A 21,625-nucleotide genomic window follows, 5' to 3' on the forward strand; every position below is an offset into this window, starting at 1 on the left:
CTCTTGGAACTCCTAGCTTCCTTTAAGTTTCAGCTCAAATTGCCATTTCTTCTGTGTTGCCTTTTCTGAGTCCCCTCATTATTTGTGCTCCCTAAAACAATCACTACTTTTTTTTGGTATTCGTTTTTATGTTATTATAATTGTTCTCTAAATCAGTGGTCTTAACTGTGACCTCAAATCAAGAGATTTTAACTAATTAGAATGTGGGTTTAGTATTTCTCACAGTGATCAGTCATAAGGTTTATCTTTTACGTAACCACATAAGCTTCCATCTTTCCCTTTTGAACTAGATGTTGACTCAGTTAAAAACTAACTGCTACTTTGGCACTGATGATAGTAGCTATATGGTGCCATTTACAAAATGGCCAAAAGAGATAAACAGTTCTCAAAAAAAGAATTGGAAATTTGACCATAGGAAAAGATTGTGTTGTTACTAATAATGAAATAAAATTTGCTATATTTGAGTGATTTAAATTTATATTTCACAGGTAACAAAAGATGGGAATAGTCAATATTAAAAGACCTGTGTTAGAATGATGTACTGATACACTGTTGGTGAGCCATCAATTGATTCTACCATTCTGGAAAGAAAATTTGATTTATTCTTTATAATAATGAAAATACTATAACCTTAAATTCAGAATCCCACTCTTAGACAAAGAAGTTTAATTTTATTGATTGACAAATATATATTAATCATCTTCTGTGGGTCAACATTCTTCTAGGTTCTGGGAATATAAAGGAAAAAGCAATCCTCAGAGTGTTTACATTCTAATAGGGGAGATAATATGCATCTTTACAGGTATAAAATTCAACTTAAGTAACTGAAGAGAACCACAAAATACTTCATTCAAAAGATGATTCTTGAGTTTAATCCTAAAGAAAACTAAGGGATTTCAGATATTTAAAGTGTGGAGGCTGAGCATTCCAGGTATGAGTGACAGGGTAGATTGCCACATAGAAATGGGAGTGTGCTGGAGTTAGCCATACATGCTTGTGAGTGGCATTACATTTTCATTGTCAACACCTCAGAAATAGACAGTCTGTAAATCAAGGCTGACTCTAGACCTAATGCTCTTTCAGGAAGTATTAAGGTAGAGAAAGGGCCATCAGATTTGTAAATTAGGAGATCATTTGTAACTCTGAAGAGAAGTCAGTTTCACTGAATACTATAGTTGGAAACCGCATTACTCAGTTGAGAAATAAGTGAGTAAAAAGAAAAAGGAAATGAAAGGAAACTTTTTCTAGGAATTTGGCAGAGAAAGGTTAAAATGAGAAGGTAATGTGCTATGAGTTTATTTTGAGGGTGAAGTTTTTTTGTTTGTTTTTTGGTTTTGGGTTTTTTTTCTAGTTTGCTTTTGTTAGTTAGTTTTTTATGGGAGACATAGTCCATAGATAGATCAGAAAGAGCTTAGTTAGTGAACAATGAGAGGATAAAACTTTAATACAAAGAAAATGAATTCAGTTCACTGAAAAATAGTGTGGATCTAAGTAGTATAGCTTTTATTGTATAATTGGCATTTCTTAAAAACAATTTTAGATCTTGAATGAATACTATGTATGAATAGATTTGAGAAAAATAATTTTTTAGAAATAAAAACTACTGCCACAGTTACAGACAAATAATCTCTTTTGCTAAATCATACTTAAAGGGGATTTTTCTATTTTTTTTCCTGGCTTTTGAATTTTCATAATATTTTGTTTTAGATTTTGTGGATGAAAATACAACTATACCAAATGCTGAAGAAGTGGCATCTCTGGAGGAATATATTCCTACTCGACTCACTTGTGTTACCATTCTTAAATGTACTATTACAGTTTTCATGGCTGAATTCAACTTATTAGGTCATTTGCTTCCTGTCATTATGGGTGAAAAGGTATGGCAATATGTACAATTTATGTTTTTCTATATTTATGGCATTTGTTTTATATTTAAAATGTAACATTTTGTACTACATTTTAACTGTATGAATATGTACCTCCTTTAATAAGTTACTGATGCCATTAAGATCTTTTATACAAAGTTATTTAAAATATGATAGGAATTTTGAACTAATACTGTCATATTAGTATTTATGATGTATTGTGTGCTTTCTTCAATCCACCATTCTGGAAATACTTATTGTTTATCATATTATTGGATAAGATAATTTTCAGAAAATTTTGGTGAAGATTATAGAGTTAAAAGATTAAAATATCCTTGTAATTGTACTGTTTTATTATTTGCAACAAAATCTCTTTCTAGCTTGAGATTTAAATATTTACTTACACACACACACACACACACACACACACACACACACACTCTCTCTCTCTCTTTTGCATTTGAATTTAATACCATTGTAAAATAAACTTTAAAAACTTAGACTTGTAGAGGGTCTTCACCTCTCTGCTTTATACTTGGAAATCAGCTATTGTGGTTTAGTCTCAGTGAGAACTTTACATTCTGGAAGAGTTTTCTGGATTGTCATTTCTATCTGGAGAAGAGGAGAAGCAGTAATTCTTTTTATATCATAGATAGGCATATAGAAATTTCTGAGCTATGCCAATAGACTATTTTTGGTCAAGTAAAGTCCCTATTATAATAGAATGGTTCATAGTCACAAGCTCTTTTATGTGGAGAAAAAGTTTCAGAATATAGCTAAAACAAACACAGAACATTCTCTAGGATGTTTGCTAATGTGAAAGCTTTTCTTTTCTTCAACTCATTCATTTTCCTTCCTTGTTTGTTAGTTTCTTTTCAATCTCTTTAGCTATTGATATGTAACTAGTTCATATATCTTTAATAAAGAGGATCTCTTTAAGGTCATTTTGAGCCCTTAGCATAAGTAATAGGTGGTAGATCCAATCTAAGTGCTCCTAGAATAGATTGTTAAACTTTTGGATATCCCAATTTTTCTGGCCTACTTGATACTTCTCAGGAGGGGCCTAGTGGGACAAGTATTTGGGCAGATCTATAGATATCCCATAATTTATTTATCTTTTCATAAATTTCTGGAAACATTTATGAAAATGGCTGCTCTGATCTTTGTCACAATATGAAACAATTAGGTTTTCTTTGCAGTTACAAAATTATTGTAATTTCTGTGTTACCATGACTTCTGAAAAATTTAGCATTTTGCTGCATTCAAATTGCCATCTTTTGTGAATCCTCCTTGAATTGTTGGTCAGGGACTGCCAAATTTCCTGGCATGTTTTTCAAAGTGTTTTGGATATTATTTGTCACTTTCATGGCTTTCTTCCTGGATTAAATCATGAGAGGGCTCCCCAGCCATTTCTACAGAGAAGGGAACTAAAGTCATTCCAGAAAATTGAGTTCTGTTGAGGCTCAGTATAAGCTACTTCTTTGGAGTCAAATTGGTTTCTCATGTATTTTAGGGAATTTGGTGATACTTAACTTGTATTTTGTGAGATTAGTTTATGGTGACTTGGAATCCTTTAAAATGGTGTCAAACTCAAATGGAAATAGATCCATGTACATCTTGACTTAGAATATTGCAAATGAACATCATCGCTGTTGTATTGCATTATAACTTATTTTGTTAACATTTCCCTATTACATTTTAATCTGGGTTGGGCTGAACTCAGTAGGACCTATTACAGTCAGTTTGACTCCTTCTTTAAAGTACCCTATAGTATTGACCAAAGGCTGTGTGTCTTCTGTAATGATTCTAATATAATATTCTACAAGTGTATAAAGGGATTTCTGCACCCCCTAACAGATGATGGAATTGTAATTGTAGCCTTATTTTTATATTTGAGGAAATTGAGACTCGTCACTTTAAATAAGTTGCCTTTTTTGATATATGGCTTCAGAGCCAAAAGGCAACTCATTTAACTGCCCTGAGTCTTCATTTCCTCATCTCTAAAATGAGGATAATAATAATAATTCTATCATTTCTACCACCATTTTGATACATAATAGCAGAGTAAGGGGCAACTAGGATTAGAGTGATTAGAGTTAGAGTGCCTGATCTAAATCAGAAAAACTTATCTTCCTGGGGTTCAAATCTGTCCTCAAACACATCTTAGTTGTATGACTTTGAGCAAGTTACTTAACTCTTCTTCAGTTTTCTCATCTGTAAAGGAAATGTAAATCACTGTACTATCCTGCCAAGAAAACCCCAAATAGGGTCCATGAAGTCAGATGAAAGTGAGAACAAATCAACAATAATAAAAGGAGAACCAAGACTAAAACCCAAATCATCTGATTTAAGTTCAGTAAGCTTTTGACTATCACAGTGCCTTGATTTAATTTTATATTGATTTGATAGTGCTGTAAGTTGAAGTTATCTAAAGGCTTCCTTTGAATCACTGATTCATGAAAATAAGGTTGTGAGCTCCTTCAGGGCAGGGACCATAATATTTTGCCTTCCCACCTTTTAAAAGTGTGTGTGTGTGTGTGTGTGTGTGCGCCTGCATGCGTACGTTCCCTGTACCTATTCTATGTACATGAGATATAGCAGGCACTTAATAATGTTTACTGACTAACTGCTATGGGTCTGAAATATAAATTGAGCTGTATATGCTTCTTTTAAAAAATTTTTTTAGAACTCGAGCAACTTCATGAATGCCACAAACTTCCAACCGTTACGGCCTTTGCCTTCTATTCAGATACTTGTTGATAAAATTAATTTGGAACATTCTATGCCTATGTATGCCGAACAATTGGTACATGTGGTCAGTAGCCTTAGCCAGCCTTCTGATAACCTGCTTCATAACTGCTATGCACACTGCTACCTTAAGGTAAGAAATGTGAACCTCTACTATTTTACCATTCTGTAGTTAAACTATTCATAGAAGTACAAAATAGTCCTTTAATATAAATTATGTAATGTGTTTGTGTGAACTTTCAGTGAAAAACTTACCTGGAGCTCAGACTTTTTACTTGAAGGCCAATGAATTTTACTTTTCAGCCATCTCTTCCTTCATTTAATGGATGTTAAATTTCTTAATGGAAAAGTATAATCTTTCTGTAATCCTTTTAAGTCAGATTGTAAAAGAATTGTTATTGAGGGTGGACACTGTTGGCCAATCTTTTCCCTATTACAATCCTTTTATAAAATAATCGATCCCAGTGCAGGTGCATAAAAAGATACATTTATTGCTCAACACTTGAATTTATTTGCTAAGCAAACACAGATGTATTAAGTAGAGACAGTGTATACCCAAGGAAATACCAGTTTTATGTGAGGAGGAAATTGTAAAAACAAACAGTAAACTGAAAAAAACTACTTGGAAGCTCTAAACTTCAGGTAAATTACCAAAAGATTAGGAGACTGCACAAATAGATCACATCTTTATTGATTCACTTTATATATTTTAGTGCTTTATTAAATTGATATAATGAAAATAAGCCATTCATTAGAAAGAGAATTCTAGAGTTGGTCTTCTCAGGTGTATATGAATTAATGATATTACAATAACACAGTTTACATGTTTTTCAGAGGGGAGCCTGTGGCTCTACAGTCTGTGAATTGTGCAGTTTGAATGTTCTAAACCACCCTAATTCCACTGTTCCCAAAACAAACAAAAAAGGTGTGATGATTCTGATGATTAATAGATCTTTTTGGAAAGGGTTGAGGGGAAGCAGAAAGAAATCAGGCTTTTTCCAAGTGCTCTTTATTAGACTTGTTAACTCTTACCCAGCTGTCTTTTTACTCTGGAGATACATTTACCTTTGTGGTCCTTTGTTTTCATTGTTTAATTCCTACTTAACCTCCATTTGAGGAAATACCTACCCACTGTCCCTTTGCTCTTTGGCTTTTTGGTTCCTATTTATGTGTGCTTTTATCCTATTAGAGTGTAAGCTCCTTAACCAAATGGACTATTTTTTTTCCTTGCATTTTCTTTTTATAAATGCTGTCTTTCTCTGTCTGTCCTTCCATGACTCTCTTTTCTTTCCATTCTCCTTTTCCTCCTCCTAACTCTTAGTCTGTCTTTCTGTTTCTGCTTGTCTTTGTCTTTGTCTGTGTTTCCCTGTCTCTCTCTGTGTTTCCCCGCTTTCCTTTCTCTTCTTTTCCCCTTCCTTCTTAAAGGGTCTGTCCATTTGAGGCCAGTACTAGAGTGGTGGGGAAATGAGCTGAGAGAAAGACTGTGAGAAATGTTTTGGTGACTTCCCAACTAATTAGATAAGTGGAATGAAGGAAAAGAGAGGGATAAAGAGTGACTCAGGGTTTTGAATGCGGATGACTAAAAGCATGACTATGTCATTCAAAGAAATAGCTAGGTAACATAATGGAGAGAACAATGAGCCTGGAATTAGGAGGACCTGAGTTCAAATCTGGCCTAAGACACACTAGTTGTGTAATTTTGAGTAAGTCACTTGACATGTGTGTATCTTTGTTTCCTTGTCCATAAATTGGGAAGAAAAATAGCATTTACCACTTAAAGTTCTTGTGAGAATAAAATGAAATAGTATTTGTGAAGTGCTTTGCACTATATAAATGCTAGCAGTTATTGTATTATTGTTGCATCTTTGTCATCATTATCATCATTATCCCTTTCTAGTGGATATAGTTAAAATTTTATGTTCATTTATATGTAGATATTATGCTTTTCTCTATAAAGATACTAGTTATTCATTTAAAAATATAATGATAACCAACATTTATATAATGTTTTGTGTCAAGCATTGTACTAAGCACTTTAAAGTTATTATCTCATTTGATCATGGTAAAATTCATTTTTGAGTCAAATTCAGATTTGATTAAGGGCTAAGGACTGGAAGATAGGCATTCCATCTTTGACCATCCTAATGGTTCTCCTGCCTCCTCCACTAAAGACTAAGAACTCCAGAAAGCTACCCTGGATATTACAATGATCAAAATCATTGAAACCAAGGGCTCATTCATTTTTTAAACATTCTTAAGCTCCTGTCACTATGTCTCAGAGTTCTGTGAGAGATCCTGGGCAGTTACCAAATACTTATAGTGCATTGCCTCTGTTTTCATAATGTTCTCTCAAGAGGTCAGAATGAATGAGGTAGAATAAACAGAACGTTGGAATTGGAGTTAGGAGACCTCAGCTTTTATAAGTTTTCTAGATCTTGATGTTATTGTCCTCATTGTCCAGTGAATAGAATATATCAGGCATTAAAAAAAATTGCTTATTAATTGATTATGAAATTATCTGTAAGTCAGTTAACTTCTAAGAACCTGTTTCCTTGTTTCACAGAAAATGATATTTGTGCTGTCTACACCAAAGTTTTAAGGAAAATGCTTTAGAAAAATAAAAATTTTACATTAATAAGTTATTACTACAGATTGGAATTGATTATAAGGTACAAAGAAAGTATTAATATGAGTAAGGCTCATCTTCTAGATTCTCACTGTCTCCATATGCAGTTGTATCTTGAATACATTTGTATTTTTTTATTGAATACATATATGTATATATTTCATTTATATATATAGATATATAAATATAACATTTTTGAAAACTTAACTTTTGATTGATCATATAAGAATCATCACAAGTTTTTGTACTTACTAATAGTTATCTGTGCTGGATTTTGTGGATAGCACTGCAATTTTTGCTAATTATAACTGCTTTGACTATTTCAGCATTTTGATCATTGCTTCTTGTTTGCATGCAGAGCCAATGGTTTCTATTGTCCTAATGTTTTTCCTGTGATAGTTATGGACCTGCAAACCTCATATCTCCCCCTTTTTAATATTTTGCTAAGTGTCATTTATGATGCTTTTTACTTTTGATAGTTGCCATATAGGTTTTCTTCCCAATATATGGCTATGAAACATACATGAAGGATTGCTCCATTTTTTAGCTTTGTTTTGATTTTTCGTGAATGAAAGGCTTTGGTAGGTAAGGGATGACCTCTCATTTGAAATTTTCAAACAGAAATAATATGTCTGTGTGGCATGGTTGGGTTATTGATAGCCTTTTCAACTTTTAAAATTCTATGAAAGTTTGCAAGAAGTAATTAATGTCGAAATATGCCCAATTGTGTATTTACTAGAAAAAAGTAGAAAGTGAACTTTCATCAATTTGCATGTTTTTGGTTATCATTAAGAGGATAAAGAAGTTTCACACTTCCAATTCACTGCTTTTTGATCAGCTGCTTATGACTAAGTTTATGATAGCCAATTATATATATATATATTTTTTGAGATACATATATGCTGATGAAATAACAGATAACTCTTGAATTTAAATAAAAGTTATTTTTAATGAATATTATTCTGTACTCTGAGAAGTCTTCTTACTCATTTTTAAAAAATGCTAGATAGGATCTCAGAAACTAGCTAATTCTATTTCATACCTAAATCATGATTCATTGCTACAACATTACTGAAAAGTGGCCAGGAATCATCTGCTTTAAAATCTCCTGTGAGCTTACAATTTTTAAGCTGACTTAATCCATGTTTTCAATAGTTCTTAACATTAGACAGATTTTCTTGTCCTATATTGTTGGAATCCTTACAAACTGCTAACTAATTAGAGTTGATCTAATCTTACAAGAAGATTTTGGCCAGAACCTGAAACAAGGTACTAAGTAGAACTAATTAGTACAATGCTTGTGTTTACACCTTTGTGTTCACACCTCCCTTGAAGCTCTTTGGGCCAGAGAGCACTATGGGAGAAAACCCATAATCCCTCTCTCTCGTATCCCACAATTCCTCCCTCTTGGATAAAAGAAACAGACAGAGGCTCTCGGTCAGATTTCAGCGGAATTACACCAGAAGCCTTCTCTCCACGGCAAGGCAGAATATTTTCCACTTGGCTGGCTGGTGGCGGAAGAAGAGTTTTCAGAGGAAGAAGCAATGAGTCAAGAGTTCAGTGGACAACCAGATTCATCTTCATCTCACACCACTGTGGTAGGTGGCTGGGCTCCTGCACGCCCCCCACTGAGACCAAGCTGGTCTGAAAGACTCACCAGAAAGCTAGCCGAGCCCCAAGTGAAGGAAACAAGAGAGTCATTCCATCTCTGTGCTGGCTCTGGAGGCTAAAGAAAGCAGAGGCAGAAGCAAAGGACAAAGCGGCAAGAGCTCTTGGAACCAAGCAGAGAGATAGGCCTCTAAGCTAACTGGGCTATATTGGAGATAATAAAAGATCTGAATTTTTATCACCTGGCTGAGTTTTGAGAAGAAAAAGCTCACCACATTTTGGTGTCCGACAAAATCCTGAATCCAGGGAAGGCACCCAGAGAGAACTTTTATGATATTTTGAGAAGAACAAGAACCCAACATTTGAACTCATGACACTATATGATAAATTTTGCCTGATTATCTTATCCTACATTTGTATCTTTGCAACTACTATTCATTGTTCCTAATTTTGTCATCAAAGGTCAAAGACCATGTCTAATCCAGTGGGAAAGTGTCATGCAGAAAATATCCCTGACCAGACTTTTGAAGGTATCAAAGAATTTTAAGAGGTGGAAGGGAGATGTGAATGTAGACATTGAGGTAGCCAGAACCAAGAGACAGATATGAGACTTGGAATTCCATGTGTGAAGAAGCAAAGAGAGCGTTTAACTAGTCTATAGAGTTAGGAAGACACTAAGATTATAATGTAGTAGATTAGGGTCAAATTGGAAAAGACTTTAAAAATTAGACAAGAGTTTATATTTGTCCCTACAGACAATAGGGGCCATAAAAGAGGGGAATGCTATGATTTGACCCACGCTATAAATATATCACTTGATTAGATATGGAGTATAGGTTGGTATGTAGACAAGAGGAGGAGGAGAATAAGTATATTTAATAGCACTTGTGGTATGCCAAACATCATAATAAGTGCTGGGAATACAAATACAGTGGTACTTAGGTATTTGTCATTAATTAGTTTCAGAAGGCACCATGAGTGGTGAAAATGACAAATATTAAATGAATTTTTCCCATAAGGAGCACATCACCAGTCAGCAACTAACTGTCTTTCCTCGCCCAATTCCTCAGAAGGGCAAGTAGGGCTTCCAATTGTGGAAACAAGCTCACCCAGCTCAGCCTATCTCTCCTCCTTTCTTGATCCAGTTCATTTTCTGAGAGGAACCATGACCTTTTTATTCTCCCTCCCACCCCACACTGTCCAAGCTTCCCTGATGGAAAGGGAAGAAGGGCCTGAATGTGGAGGCAGAAGCTGTGGAACCATTGTGGCCCTCCACAACCAGGGTTCTGGCTATTCCTTCGGGCTTGGGGCTGGCCAGGAGTCCTGGGTCCTTCCAGCTGGGCTCTTGCAGCTTCTTGCTCCTGCTATGCTGCTATGCTGGCTACCTTTCCTCCTGAGCACACTAGCTGTTCCATGCCTATTCCAGTCCTGTGGCAGCTGCATTGTCCTGCAAGCACTGCCCTATGACCTGCCTGCTAGCGCCCTCAACCTCAGCACTGTGGGCTCCAGCCTGCATCCTCTGACTTCCCTGGGGAGGAGCTGCCTGTGCCCAGGGCAACCCCAGTGACAGCTGCACACTGGCCAGCCTTATACCCCAATTGCTTAATCAAGAAAACAGCCTTGTGCTGTGAGTAGTGAGCAAGCTGTTCTGTGCCGAAGCATTTTTTTCTTACCTGAAATACATCAAATGCTGAATTCCATGAGTTTTGAAGCAGGTGAGTGCAGAGATACCACCAGAAGAAAAGTAGTCCCTTCCTTCAAGTTGCCTACATTATAGTGGAGGAAGACAACACCTAAAAGGAAGCTCCAAAATTTTGGGTAGGAGGGAATGGGAGGAAGCACCCTTCCAGGAAATATGCTAGAGAAAGTCAGAGAGAGCTGGCAAGAAGAATGAAGGAATAAGTGCAGCCAGATTAGACACTCTGCTTAAAATGGAAATTCTAGAAAGAACTGACTGATGAGGAGGTCCTAGAGGCCAGAGAGATCATTCAAGCTAAGGAAACTCAGAGGGAGAAATGTTCTGCAAGGGTCATTTCACCTTCTTAACTTTTTCATCATGTGCTGTGGAATTGTCTCTGATTTCATTGTTCATGCTGTATCTGCTTTTAGTATGTTTCATACTGTATATAGCTTTCTTCATTGTAATGCTTCTTTTTTTTGGAATGTTTTCATGTTTAGAGTTTTGTCTAGTGTCTTGTGTTTCCATTCTGATGATCGTGTTGCTTTCTTGATAGATTTAAAATGATTTACTTTCTGTAAAATTATTTCAACTACATTTTTGACTTATTTTTCTGTCAATCTGTTTTTCTTATGTAGGTCTTTTTTGTTTTCAAAGAGTTTATTTTTAAAAATATTTTTGTTAATGTTTTTTATTTCTGATATCACTGTGATAACCTTTGTTACACTTTCTCAACAGCCATCCTGTATGACAAATAATATTATTTTTAGATAAAAATAGGAGTCAACACAACTGAATGATGCATTTATTCAATTAATAGATTTCTCTTTACTAGATTTTCACAATTTCTGATGATTTATTCAGATCTCTGCTAATGGAAAGTTAGATTTCCATAGATCTTTGCAGGTTATAGTATTTTTCTAACTGTAAGATCAGTAGAACAAGTAGGTTTTTCTCTCTTTCTGTTTCTGTCTTTGCCTGTCTGTCTCTTTCACAGAGAGATTTATTTAGAGAAGTAAATGGTACAAGGTCACACAGTTTCACTGAGTTATTGCTGGAATTTGAACTTAAATCTTATGAGTTCTTTTTCCATTTTACTGTATTATCTTGCCTTTTCTTTCGATTTAAGATGATATTGAACTCTTATTTATTGGAAGTGTCAATTTAACAAGCTTTATAAACAGTGACGGCTTAGAAATGATAAATTATTATTAGCTAAAACTTGAATAAGTAATTTTGTCTTTTCTAGGCTTAATTTTTGACTGAATAGTCCCTATTTAAAAGAGATGTTTAGTGCTTGTTCAGTTTTTGTGTATATGAAAAAACATTAGTGGATGATCACCCCCTCTAATTTCCTTTTTTATAGATTGAACAGTTGTGGACTTATTGAACTGTTGGCAAATTCACAACTCGCAGAATCTGTGTTGGTTAACCTGAGCCATTACCTCATGGACTGGATTTATAGATTTTTAATTTTACATTAGAAGCAGCATGACATGGAGAAAGAGGTTTAGTCTTAGACTGGCTTAGAGCTCTTATTTGTGACTCTAGGTGAGTTAGTGACCCCAGCAGTTTTCTAAGATTATACAATGCAGAATACTTATTGATAAGTATTTGTGATTGTCCCTGGAAGCTTCTCTTTATACTGATGAATCAGACTTCTGAGATTTCCTCTGGCTTGTACAATATCTTTGTAGATTTATTATTTATTTATAAATAGTTTGTAATTTTAAAAAATTGGGGGAGAGTAGTGGTGAAATATTCTTCCTAAGTAATATATGGAATATTTTGTCTAGTAAAATTCCATATTAAATGTCTTAAGATATTTTCATCAAAAATTGTTATTGTTTTGTCTTTTATACTTGTTAGCTGATCCTCTTGAAAGCTAGATTTTTTAAAATAAAATTAAAAAAAAAAAACAAACCTTAATCTCAGAATATCTGTGGTGTGCAAATAACGTAACAATATTTTTTGCAAGTCTGTGAGATAAAGGGATATTTTTTCCTCCAGTCTTTCAATTATTTTTATAATATCCACAAATAGATAGAGGTATTTTATGAAATAATTGAATTTTGCATGATATGAGATCCTTGGTAAAAAGTTTCTAGTGTTAAAAAACAGTCATGTGATATGGATAACTCACTTAGCATATAAGAAGTATTACTAAATATAGTATGGTGTCTAATGGAATTTTTTCTTTTGGGGGAGGAACAAGATAATTTTAGCACTTAGGAATCATTCCTTTTTAATAAATATTTACTGAATTGAACTGGAAATTTGAATTAATAAAGAGCATTGTGAAGAAGTGAACATTTTGTTAAGAAGTAACCTTCCGGAGATTAGATAATGAAATGAGTTTCTTAAATTAATCAATTTGAATATCACACTTTCTTTTTTTTGGGAGGTGGGGAGTTATATGAAGGAATAATACTCTCACTTTTGTTAAGATAAGTTTCGTAAGAAAATATTTCTATAGTTATTTGGCAAGGCCATGCTGCCCCAATCCCACCCATTAATTGATATATTTTTTAAAAACATATTTTTTTTCTTGAAAAAATATTTTAAAAATATTGTTTCCATAGACAAATTTCTTTTCCTGAAATAGTGATTTCTGGAAGAAAGAATATGGAACTATGAGTTTTGGAAATTTTTCAATTTTACTGATTTTCTAAAAAGACATAGTAAAGGTGGTTGTAAACAAGAGATAGGTTACTGTGTTTACTAAAAATAGTGGTTTAGAAAATTGTTTGACAGTTAAACAAGTTAAGGTGTGTGTGTATTTTAGTGCAAAATTTCAGTTAATCATTAGTAATAGTGGGATTTACATGCTTTTTATATTGAATGAATTATAAATAATAAATTAAAGATAAGGACCTAGCTATACTATTTTAAAAATAATATTGAAGCAGTAAATCAGTGTTCTATAATTGTGTGTTCATTTTTAAAAATTGTGAAATGTTTTATCTTCTATGTTATTTGAGATAATTGGAAAAGAAATATGAGGGTTTAATTCATTTAAATGTTTTGCTTAAAATACTACATTGTCTTGTTTTTTTTTTCTAAAAAGTCAAAATAACGTTCTGGACTGCCATTAAATTTAATGGCTTAAAATGGTTTAAAATATTTTTAGTGTGATCTGTTAGTTTTAAGTGTAAACATATTGAAGGCTCCCTTTGTGGAATTTGCTGAGTTTGTTGGAAGAGCTTAATAACCCTACAATTAATTGAAAAGAAAAGTGAAAACAAAATTCAATATTTTTATGTTATGCTATGATTTAGATGAAAGAAATAGAAATGAAAGACAAAGCTTTTGTTTTATATACCCCCTGAAAGATTTGTCCAGATTTGCTTTAATTGTAAACAAGATTAGTAATAACTCATATATTTGACATGAAATGCAAAATATAATCAAAGACATAGAATGAATGATTCATATGTTTTAGTAGAAAGATAGAAAACATTTAAAATGGAAATTGATGTGTGGTTAAAGCTGTGGCACCTATTTGTAAAAATAAATCATAAGATCAAAACAAATATTTACAAGGAGTAGTTTGGGGTTATGTAAATGGTAAATGTATTGTCTGATTTAAAACCTCATAATTTTTGCTTTGAGTAAATTATCAAGTTTATTAAGAAGGAAATACTTGATGATTTGGGAGATGAATCAAGCATTGAAAAATATTTAATATGCAATTGATTTGCAGAAAGTTGAAGCATCATCCTGTGCTTAAAATTTTTGTTTCCATGAACATTTGGATTTTTTATTTTTGTTTCAGATATTTGGTTTTCAGGCAGGATTGACCTCGCTGGATTGTAAAGGAACATACTGCTTACCTGTTCCACTTATTCCTTCTTTTAGCATTGCTATTTATGGAAAACTGCTAAAACTCCCCATGTATTGGTAAGTATTATTTGTTAAAAATGTGTAATGTTTAGAAAGAGATGGCTTATTTTCTTTTTTCCCTTTGCTTTGAAAAACAAATATACTGTTGCTTTTTTTTTTTTATTTTAATTTAATTTTATTTAATAATAACTTTATATTGACAGAGTCCATGCCAGGGTAATTTTTTACAACATTATCCCTTGCACTCGCTTATGTTTCGATTTTTCCCCTCCCTCCCTCCACCCCCTCCCCAAGTTGGCAAGCAGTCCTATATATGTTAGATATGTAGCAGTATATCCTAAATACAATACATATTTGCAGAACCGAACAGTTCTCCTGTTGCACAGGGAGAATTGGATTCAGAAGGTAAAAATAACTTGGGAAGAAAATCAAAAATGCAAATAGTTCACATTCGTTTCCCAGTGTTCCTTCTTTGGGTGTAGCTGTTTCTGTCCATCATTTATCCATTGAAACTCAGTTAGGTCTCTTTGTCATAGAAATCAACTTCCATCAGAATACATCCTCATAGAATATCGTTGTCGAAGTGTATAATGATCTCCTGGTTCTGCTCATCTCACTTAGCATCAGTCCATGTAGCATCAGTCCACCATCTCTCCAAGCCTCTCTGTATTCATCCTGCTGGTCAAATATACTGTTAAGTTTAAGAAATATCACTTCACAGGGAAATTTGTGTAAATTATATCTTTTCTTTTAAGAATCTCAAAACATCCTTTTAACTTTCAAGCATATTCATTACTAAGTGAAATTTTTGGATAAATGATTCCTATTGGTAGGATTAGAATTGATATTTGACAAATATCAATTTGACACTACTTTTTGTGCCTGACTTTTATAGAATGCTTAAAAGAAACTTAAAAAAAGATGTTTCTCTTTCAGAGTGGACTATTTCTCATTCTTGGTTATATTTTTTAGAAGATACTTATTTCTAAGATATAGAACCCACTAGTTGACATTAGAAACCCAGTGACTTATTTCTTTTGTAATTTATTCACTGATTATATAACCATATAGCTTTGATAGTATTAGTATGCAGAGTAATTCTAACATGTTTGGTTCATTATCACTTTAAATTATTTTTGGAATGATATATCTATTATTAATATAACTTGAAGGGGATTTTTCATAATTTGAAAATTTGTGTTTGAGATATTAATAAGCTCTGGTATTTTTCTGTATATAAAATTTTTTTATCTTTTTCCTTGTGATGGATTCCTTTGTATATGTATGGATGTAATTATAAATTGTGACATGCTTCAAGAGCATGTAAGTATAAATTTGCTATATATTTTTTGTTTCATATATGATATGTTTGAAGAATTAGTTCTCTTTGTTTCATACTCTTAATGAATGAACTTTTTTATTCATAAGAAATACATCACCCAAGTATTGGCTTATCATTTATTTCATTATGTTTGATGTAAAGTAATGCTAATTTTTCAAGCGCTATCCATTTTTTTTTAAGTACTGTATTCTGATGGGAAACTAATTTAATGTAATAATGAACAACTGAGCATATAATATTTTTGAAGTAGCCTGATTTAGTGGAATCCACATATTATCTTTTCTAAGAAATTTCTATTCTTTACTGATACGAGTTCTATAAAAATTTCATAAATTAACTGTTAGACCTAATGTTATGAATTGTTTTTATACTTTGGTAAGTGGTTGCCCTCTTTCCAATTTTTATTTTACCAAAATATATCAGTCTTTGTACATTTTGATATGTTTAATCTCTCTTGAAGTGTTTTATTTTACACACTATCACTAATCGGCATATGTTTTTCATTAGGTAGGGTGGAGACTAATTTTACTTTTTTAAATTGTATCTTTGAATATACATACTATATTTCATATGAATCCAATGTTACCTCTTGATCTTTCCACATGTACTGTTTATCCAGAAATAAATAAGCATGTTCTAAAGTAGGTACTCAGTAAGTATACTCATTAGCTACACTAAATATTCTGTCACATACATATATAATGATCTCAAGGCACTGGCATTAATTTTCTAAATACATATTGGTGGTGGTGTTTTAAACTGAAATATTCTTTGAGGCTATTTATCTTAAAAATGGAATATTTATATGTAATAATCATTGTCCGAGGATTTAAAAATTAAACTTTATTATTTGTATGAGACAGAAATGGGAAAATGCATAATGTTTTGCCACCTTTAAAGTGCTATAAAGGGAATAAGCAAGGGAATATAATTCTTTGTTTAAGGAATTGATTACTAATGTTCTTCCATAAAATCTTTGAAAACTTAATAGAATAAATTAAAAATTAGTCTTTCAAGTTTGAAAAGTCCTTTTGATTCTGATTTTGATTATTTGATTATTATTTCCATAGATGAGTGTACCTCATGATTATTTTAATAATATTTTAATCTTTATTTTATAAACCTATTGCTCTTAAATGTCCTTTAAAGCCTGTTTTTCCCCAATATTATTGCAACAATTTAATATGTTAACAAAACACTTTTATTTTGAAAATAAGAGATAGAAAATAATGATATAACAACTCAGTTAAATGAAGTGTAGTTTGAAGTGAATAAAACACCAGATGAAACACATCAAATAGCACTTGGGATAAATCGAAATCAGCACGAGAACTGAAAGCTTCATTGAAGTCATGCAGCGAGTGAGAATTAGTTCTGTAAGGTAGCCTGGTAATGTCATTAAATTCCAAATCATTCTTGTTGGGGGCCTACCCTTTTCCCACTTCTCTCCCAAATTATACCACCTGCTTTATTTGGATTTTTAGATTTCACATTCCAGAGTTTCTTAAAGTACACACATCTGATGCTACATATGTTCTTCTATTTCTTGAGAGAAAAAATATACCACAGGCAATAGCTTTTAAAAACAAAGACATTTTATGGACTGCTATGGAATCCCTTAGGTAGTATGTTTTGAGTTAGCAGTGAAAATCTCAACTTTATTTCTGACATAAATCATTAAAATAGCCTTCTTTTTTTTTGGTCACAAAATAATAATTGTAGTATACTGCTAATTTATGTATGATACTACATTTGGGTTGTATTTTTTTTCTTTCTGCATAGTCTTAGCTAATGATTGTAATTCTCCTCCCCCAAAAAAAAATTATTGGTTAGTTTGTATCTATGAATGATTGGCTAACATTAAAAGTAAATTAATTTTTTTCTTTCTTAAATTTCCATTTTTCTGGAATTAATATTCATTGATGTGCATAAAAATTATTTTAATATAAGTTAACAAACTCACTGATTTTAATATTTAGAAATTAAATATTCTGTTAACGTAATTATTTTAATTTAAAGTATAATTCATGCCACAAATCTAAAACATAAAAAACATTAAATTTATGATTGCTTCATTCATTCATTGTTTCTTATCATATTGGTAACTTTTAGGTTACTAATAGGTATATTTTATACACACACACACACACACACACACACACACACACACACACACATATATAAATATATAAAAAAGATTTTGGTCAATAATGACAATCAGTGTTAAATGAAGAGTAGAAATCTTTTTAGTACTTAACTTTAAATGAAATTTTTCATGAGAGGGACTATAGTAGAGTAGAAAGAGTTCTGGGTTTACAGTCAGAGTCTGAGTTCAAATTTTCACTGCTGTGTGTCTTAGTTCTCTCATTTATAAAGTGAGGGGTTGGACCTATTGCCCTTAAATGTCCCTCCTACCTTTAAATCTGTGATCCTAGAATTTTTTTGGGGGAGAAGGGTGGGCAGGGATGGAGCAGTTTTAATCCTAATGTTCTTATTAACAATAGCCACAACCACAGACATTTATGATATAAGGTTTTAAAACATTATTGTATCCTGTGATTTATTAATTAATCACTAAGCATTTATTAGGTGCCTACTTTTTGTAAGGTATTATGCTAGAAGCTGAGGATCCAAGCATGAAAGTGAAAACAACTCCTGCCTTACTGAGCTTATAGCTTAGTTTTAGGGGAAACAGTACACTTGTATATAAGCATATAAAAATAGATGTAAAATAAATGCAGGATGATGGAATGAGACAAGGTACCAGGTACGGGGAAATGAGGAAATGCTTACTGTAGAAGGTGGTACTTCATGGGAGTTTGAGAAACAGACATGAGGAAGAATTGCACCCCAAAACTTGAGAGAACTCTGCTGGTGCAGAAGCCCATGAGTAAGAAAAGGGACTCTCGGAATGGGGAGCAGCCAAACAAGAAGGCGCATTTGACTATGGCATGGAGACAAGGAGCATGGATAATGAGACTGGGAAAGAAACTTGGTCTAGATTAGCACAATTGATTGCCAAATACTGGAGTTTAAATTTAAATCTGGTTGTGGAGAGTGCTAACAGCAGTGGTAGCAGCAGCAATAGCCACAACAGTAACAGTAGCAGCAGTAAATATTTATATAGTTCTTGCCATATGTTATACATTGTGTTAATAATTTACAGTTACTTTCTCATTTGATTTTCACAACAATCCTGCAAGATAGGTGCTGTTATTATCCTCATTTTATAGATTAGGAAATAAAGGCAAAACAAAATAAAGTGACTTTTGTAGAGTCTTAGAGCTAGTTAAGTTTCTGAAACTATCTGAACTCAAATCCTCCTGATCCCAGGCATAGTGCTCAATCTACTTTGCCACCTAATTGCCTGGCTGGTAATATTGAGTCACTGGAGTTCATTGAATGAAGGCTAGATTTGTGCTTTAGAAGATCAGTTTGGCAGCTACCCTGTAATTTCTTTTAGGTATTATTTTACTTGATTGGATAGATGAAGAAACTAAAACCCAGAAGCTAGGTGACTTTAAACAAGCCATAATCTAAGTGTTGTGGGATTTGAAAATTGATTATTTATTCAAGCTTTTAATATGCTGAAAAATATGTTTAGCTTATAAATGAGCAAATGTTGAAAAAAGACTCCAACCTATTATTTTAATCTAAAAAGTGTTCTAAAAACATTTATTATTTTTGTATACATGTTAAGATATTTTTTAATGATTTATTATGTTCATGACTATTCTTTCTCCTTGTAAATGTTTAATGGTGTTTTTTATCACAGTATTGTATGTAAGTTACATTATTTACAGGGCCTCTGATAGTCATTTTTGACTCTTAGGAGCTCAGTTTAGGGTATGTTGTTCTCTTCTCCCTGTTAATTGATAGTTTGGTTTTTTGCTTTTGTGATAGTATTACTTATAGGATCATTGAATTTTTATATTGGAAGAGATTTTAAAGGTCATCTAGTCTCATCTTTCACTCAGGACAGAAATCACTTCTTTTGAATGTAGTCATCCAATCCCTGTTTGTTTTTGAATGCTTACAGGGATACTACTTAGAGAAGCAATTTGTTCCTTTAGTCCTAATTGTTAATCATTCTTTTATTAAATAGAAATCTACCTCTTAACTTTCATCTCATCAGTCTTAAGTATAGCCTTTATATATATAGTACATTGAAGAAATAATCTTCTCTTTCTCCTCCTCCTCTTTCTCTTCTTCCTCCCTCTTCCTTCTCCTCTCTTCTTTTTCCTCTTCTCTTCTTCCTTCTTTTCTCTTCTTTTTCTTATCTCTTCTCTTTTTTTAACTGTTAGTTTTTTGTAAGACTTATCAGATTCCCCAACCTCAACTGCTACCCTGTTGCTATGGAAAGTTTTAGAAGGGTTTTATGAAGGACCACATGGATCATCTTTTCTACTTTTAAAAAATTTCCATTGCCTTTTCATACTGCTATAGCTCTTTTTCAAAATGCATTTTAAACTTATACATAATAGTAAAAGAGAAAAATTTTATCCACATACACAGTAGAACATTAGAGAGGATTCAAAATATAAAACAATAAATTTCCATTTCACAAAAGGCTATAATAAACACTATACATTGTATTCAGAATTGTCCATCTTTTCTTTCCTTCCTTGTAGGTTTCCTTTTGTTCTCTGGAATGCACTTATATTTAATTCTTTTTTTTTTTTTCCCTTCTTTTCTCTCTCCCTTTCAGGCTTCAATGAAGCTTGGATGCATGTGTGTATACATACACACATATATACATAGATTTATAAGTTCATATGCATATATACACATGCATTCATATGCATCTCTGTAAGACCTGCTATGCTTATTTGTCCTGTTTCTCTGAAGGTGAATAACATTTCCTTCAATAAATCTAAGTCTTTGCAGATTTTTCCAACTCCACCAACTTCCCTATTTTTATCTTTTCATTAAATCTATTTTAGCTTTAACTTTGCTTGAGATCATAATTATTCCTTTTTTACATGACAAATTCTACTCCTGATTTTTAATTTGTTTGCATCTTTTATTTCCTACTCCTCTTGACTCCTCTTTCCCTTTATTGCCTTACTTCTTTCTTAATTTAGAAGCCTTTTCTTCTAAAGTCTAGGTATATATGTATTGTTCCTTCTTTAATCCTTTTTTGATGAGACTAGAGTTCTATAAATACCAGCCCTTCTCCTCTAATTTCTGTGTCAGTTCTTCCTCTCTCACCTCATTTGTATAAGGGAATCACTCTTTTTATCTTTTTTCCAAATAGTTTTACTTTTTATAATTACGTTGTGCTCTGCTGTGCCGTAGTCTTTCTTTCGAGCAACCTAATTACTAATGACAGTCTTAGCCATAGGGTTTTCATTTCCAAAGGTAAAAATAGTTTGTCCTTATTGAGTCCTCTGTAATTAATCTTTGATGTTTATCTTATATTTCTCATGGAACTTGTATATCAGATTTTCTATTAAGTTCAGGTTTTGCAAAAATCATCTGGCAATTCATTGAATGACCTTTTTAAAAAAAAAAAATTCACCACGATGTTTAACTTTGCTAGATATGATATTTTTGGCTCCAACCCTAGTTCTTTTGCTCTATAATGTTCCAAGATCTTTGGTCTTGTAATGTAGACACTTCTGGGTCTTGTATGATTTTAATTGTGGCTCTGCTGTATTTGATTTTTTTTCCTTGTTGCTCATAATATCTTCTCCTTGATGTGAGGGTTTCAGAATTTGGCTATGATAGTCCTGTAGGTTTTCCTCATATTATTTCTTTCAGTTAGTGATCGGTGAATTTTTTTCTGCTTCTACTTTCCCCTTGTTCTAACACTTTGACACAATATTCTTTACTTATTTCTTGCATTATTGTATCAAGATTATTTTTTTTTGATCCTAGCTTTCAGGTAGACACTCATCAATTGCACCATCTCA

The 21,625-nt window shown here is 32.7% G+C and overlaps 1 protein-coding gene across 2 annotated transcripts in view; it reads left to right on the forward strand.

Moving 5' to 3' along the window:
- Nucleotides 1-21,625, forward strand: part of VPS13B (vacuolar protein sorting 13 homolog B) — a 1,012,351-nt gene that overhangs the window by 127,454 nt on the left and 863,272 nt on the right. For both annotated transcript variants that reach the window (XM_051970918.1, XM_051970917.1), the window contains 3 exons: nt 1,708-1,877; nt 4,552-4,746; nt 14,301-14,425. In XM_051970918.1, coding sequence (XP_051826878.1) covers nt 1,708-1,877; nt 4,552-4,746; nt 14,301-14,425 — 490 coding nt within the window. The remainder of the gene's footprint in view (nt 1-1,707; nt 1,878-4,551; nt 4,747-14,300; nt 14,426-21,625) is intronic.

This window comes from Antechinus flavipes, chromosome 1 (genome assembly GCF_016432865.1).
Source record: "Antechinus flavipes isolate AdamAnt ecotype Samford, QLD, Australia chromosome 1, AdamAnt_v2, whole genome shotgun sequence".
In the NCBI taxonomy this organism is placed as follows: domain Eukaryota; kingdom Metazoa; phylum Chordata; class Mammalia; order Dasyuromorphia; family Dasyuridae; genus Antechinus; species Antechinus flavipes.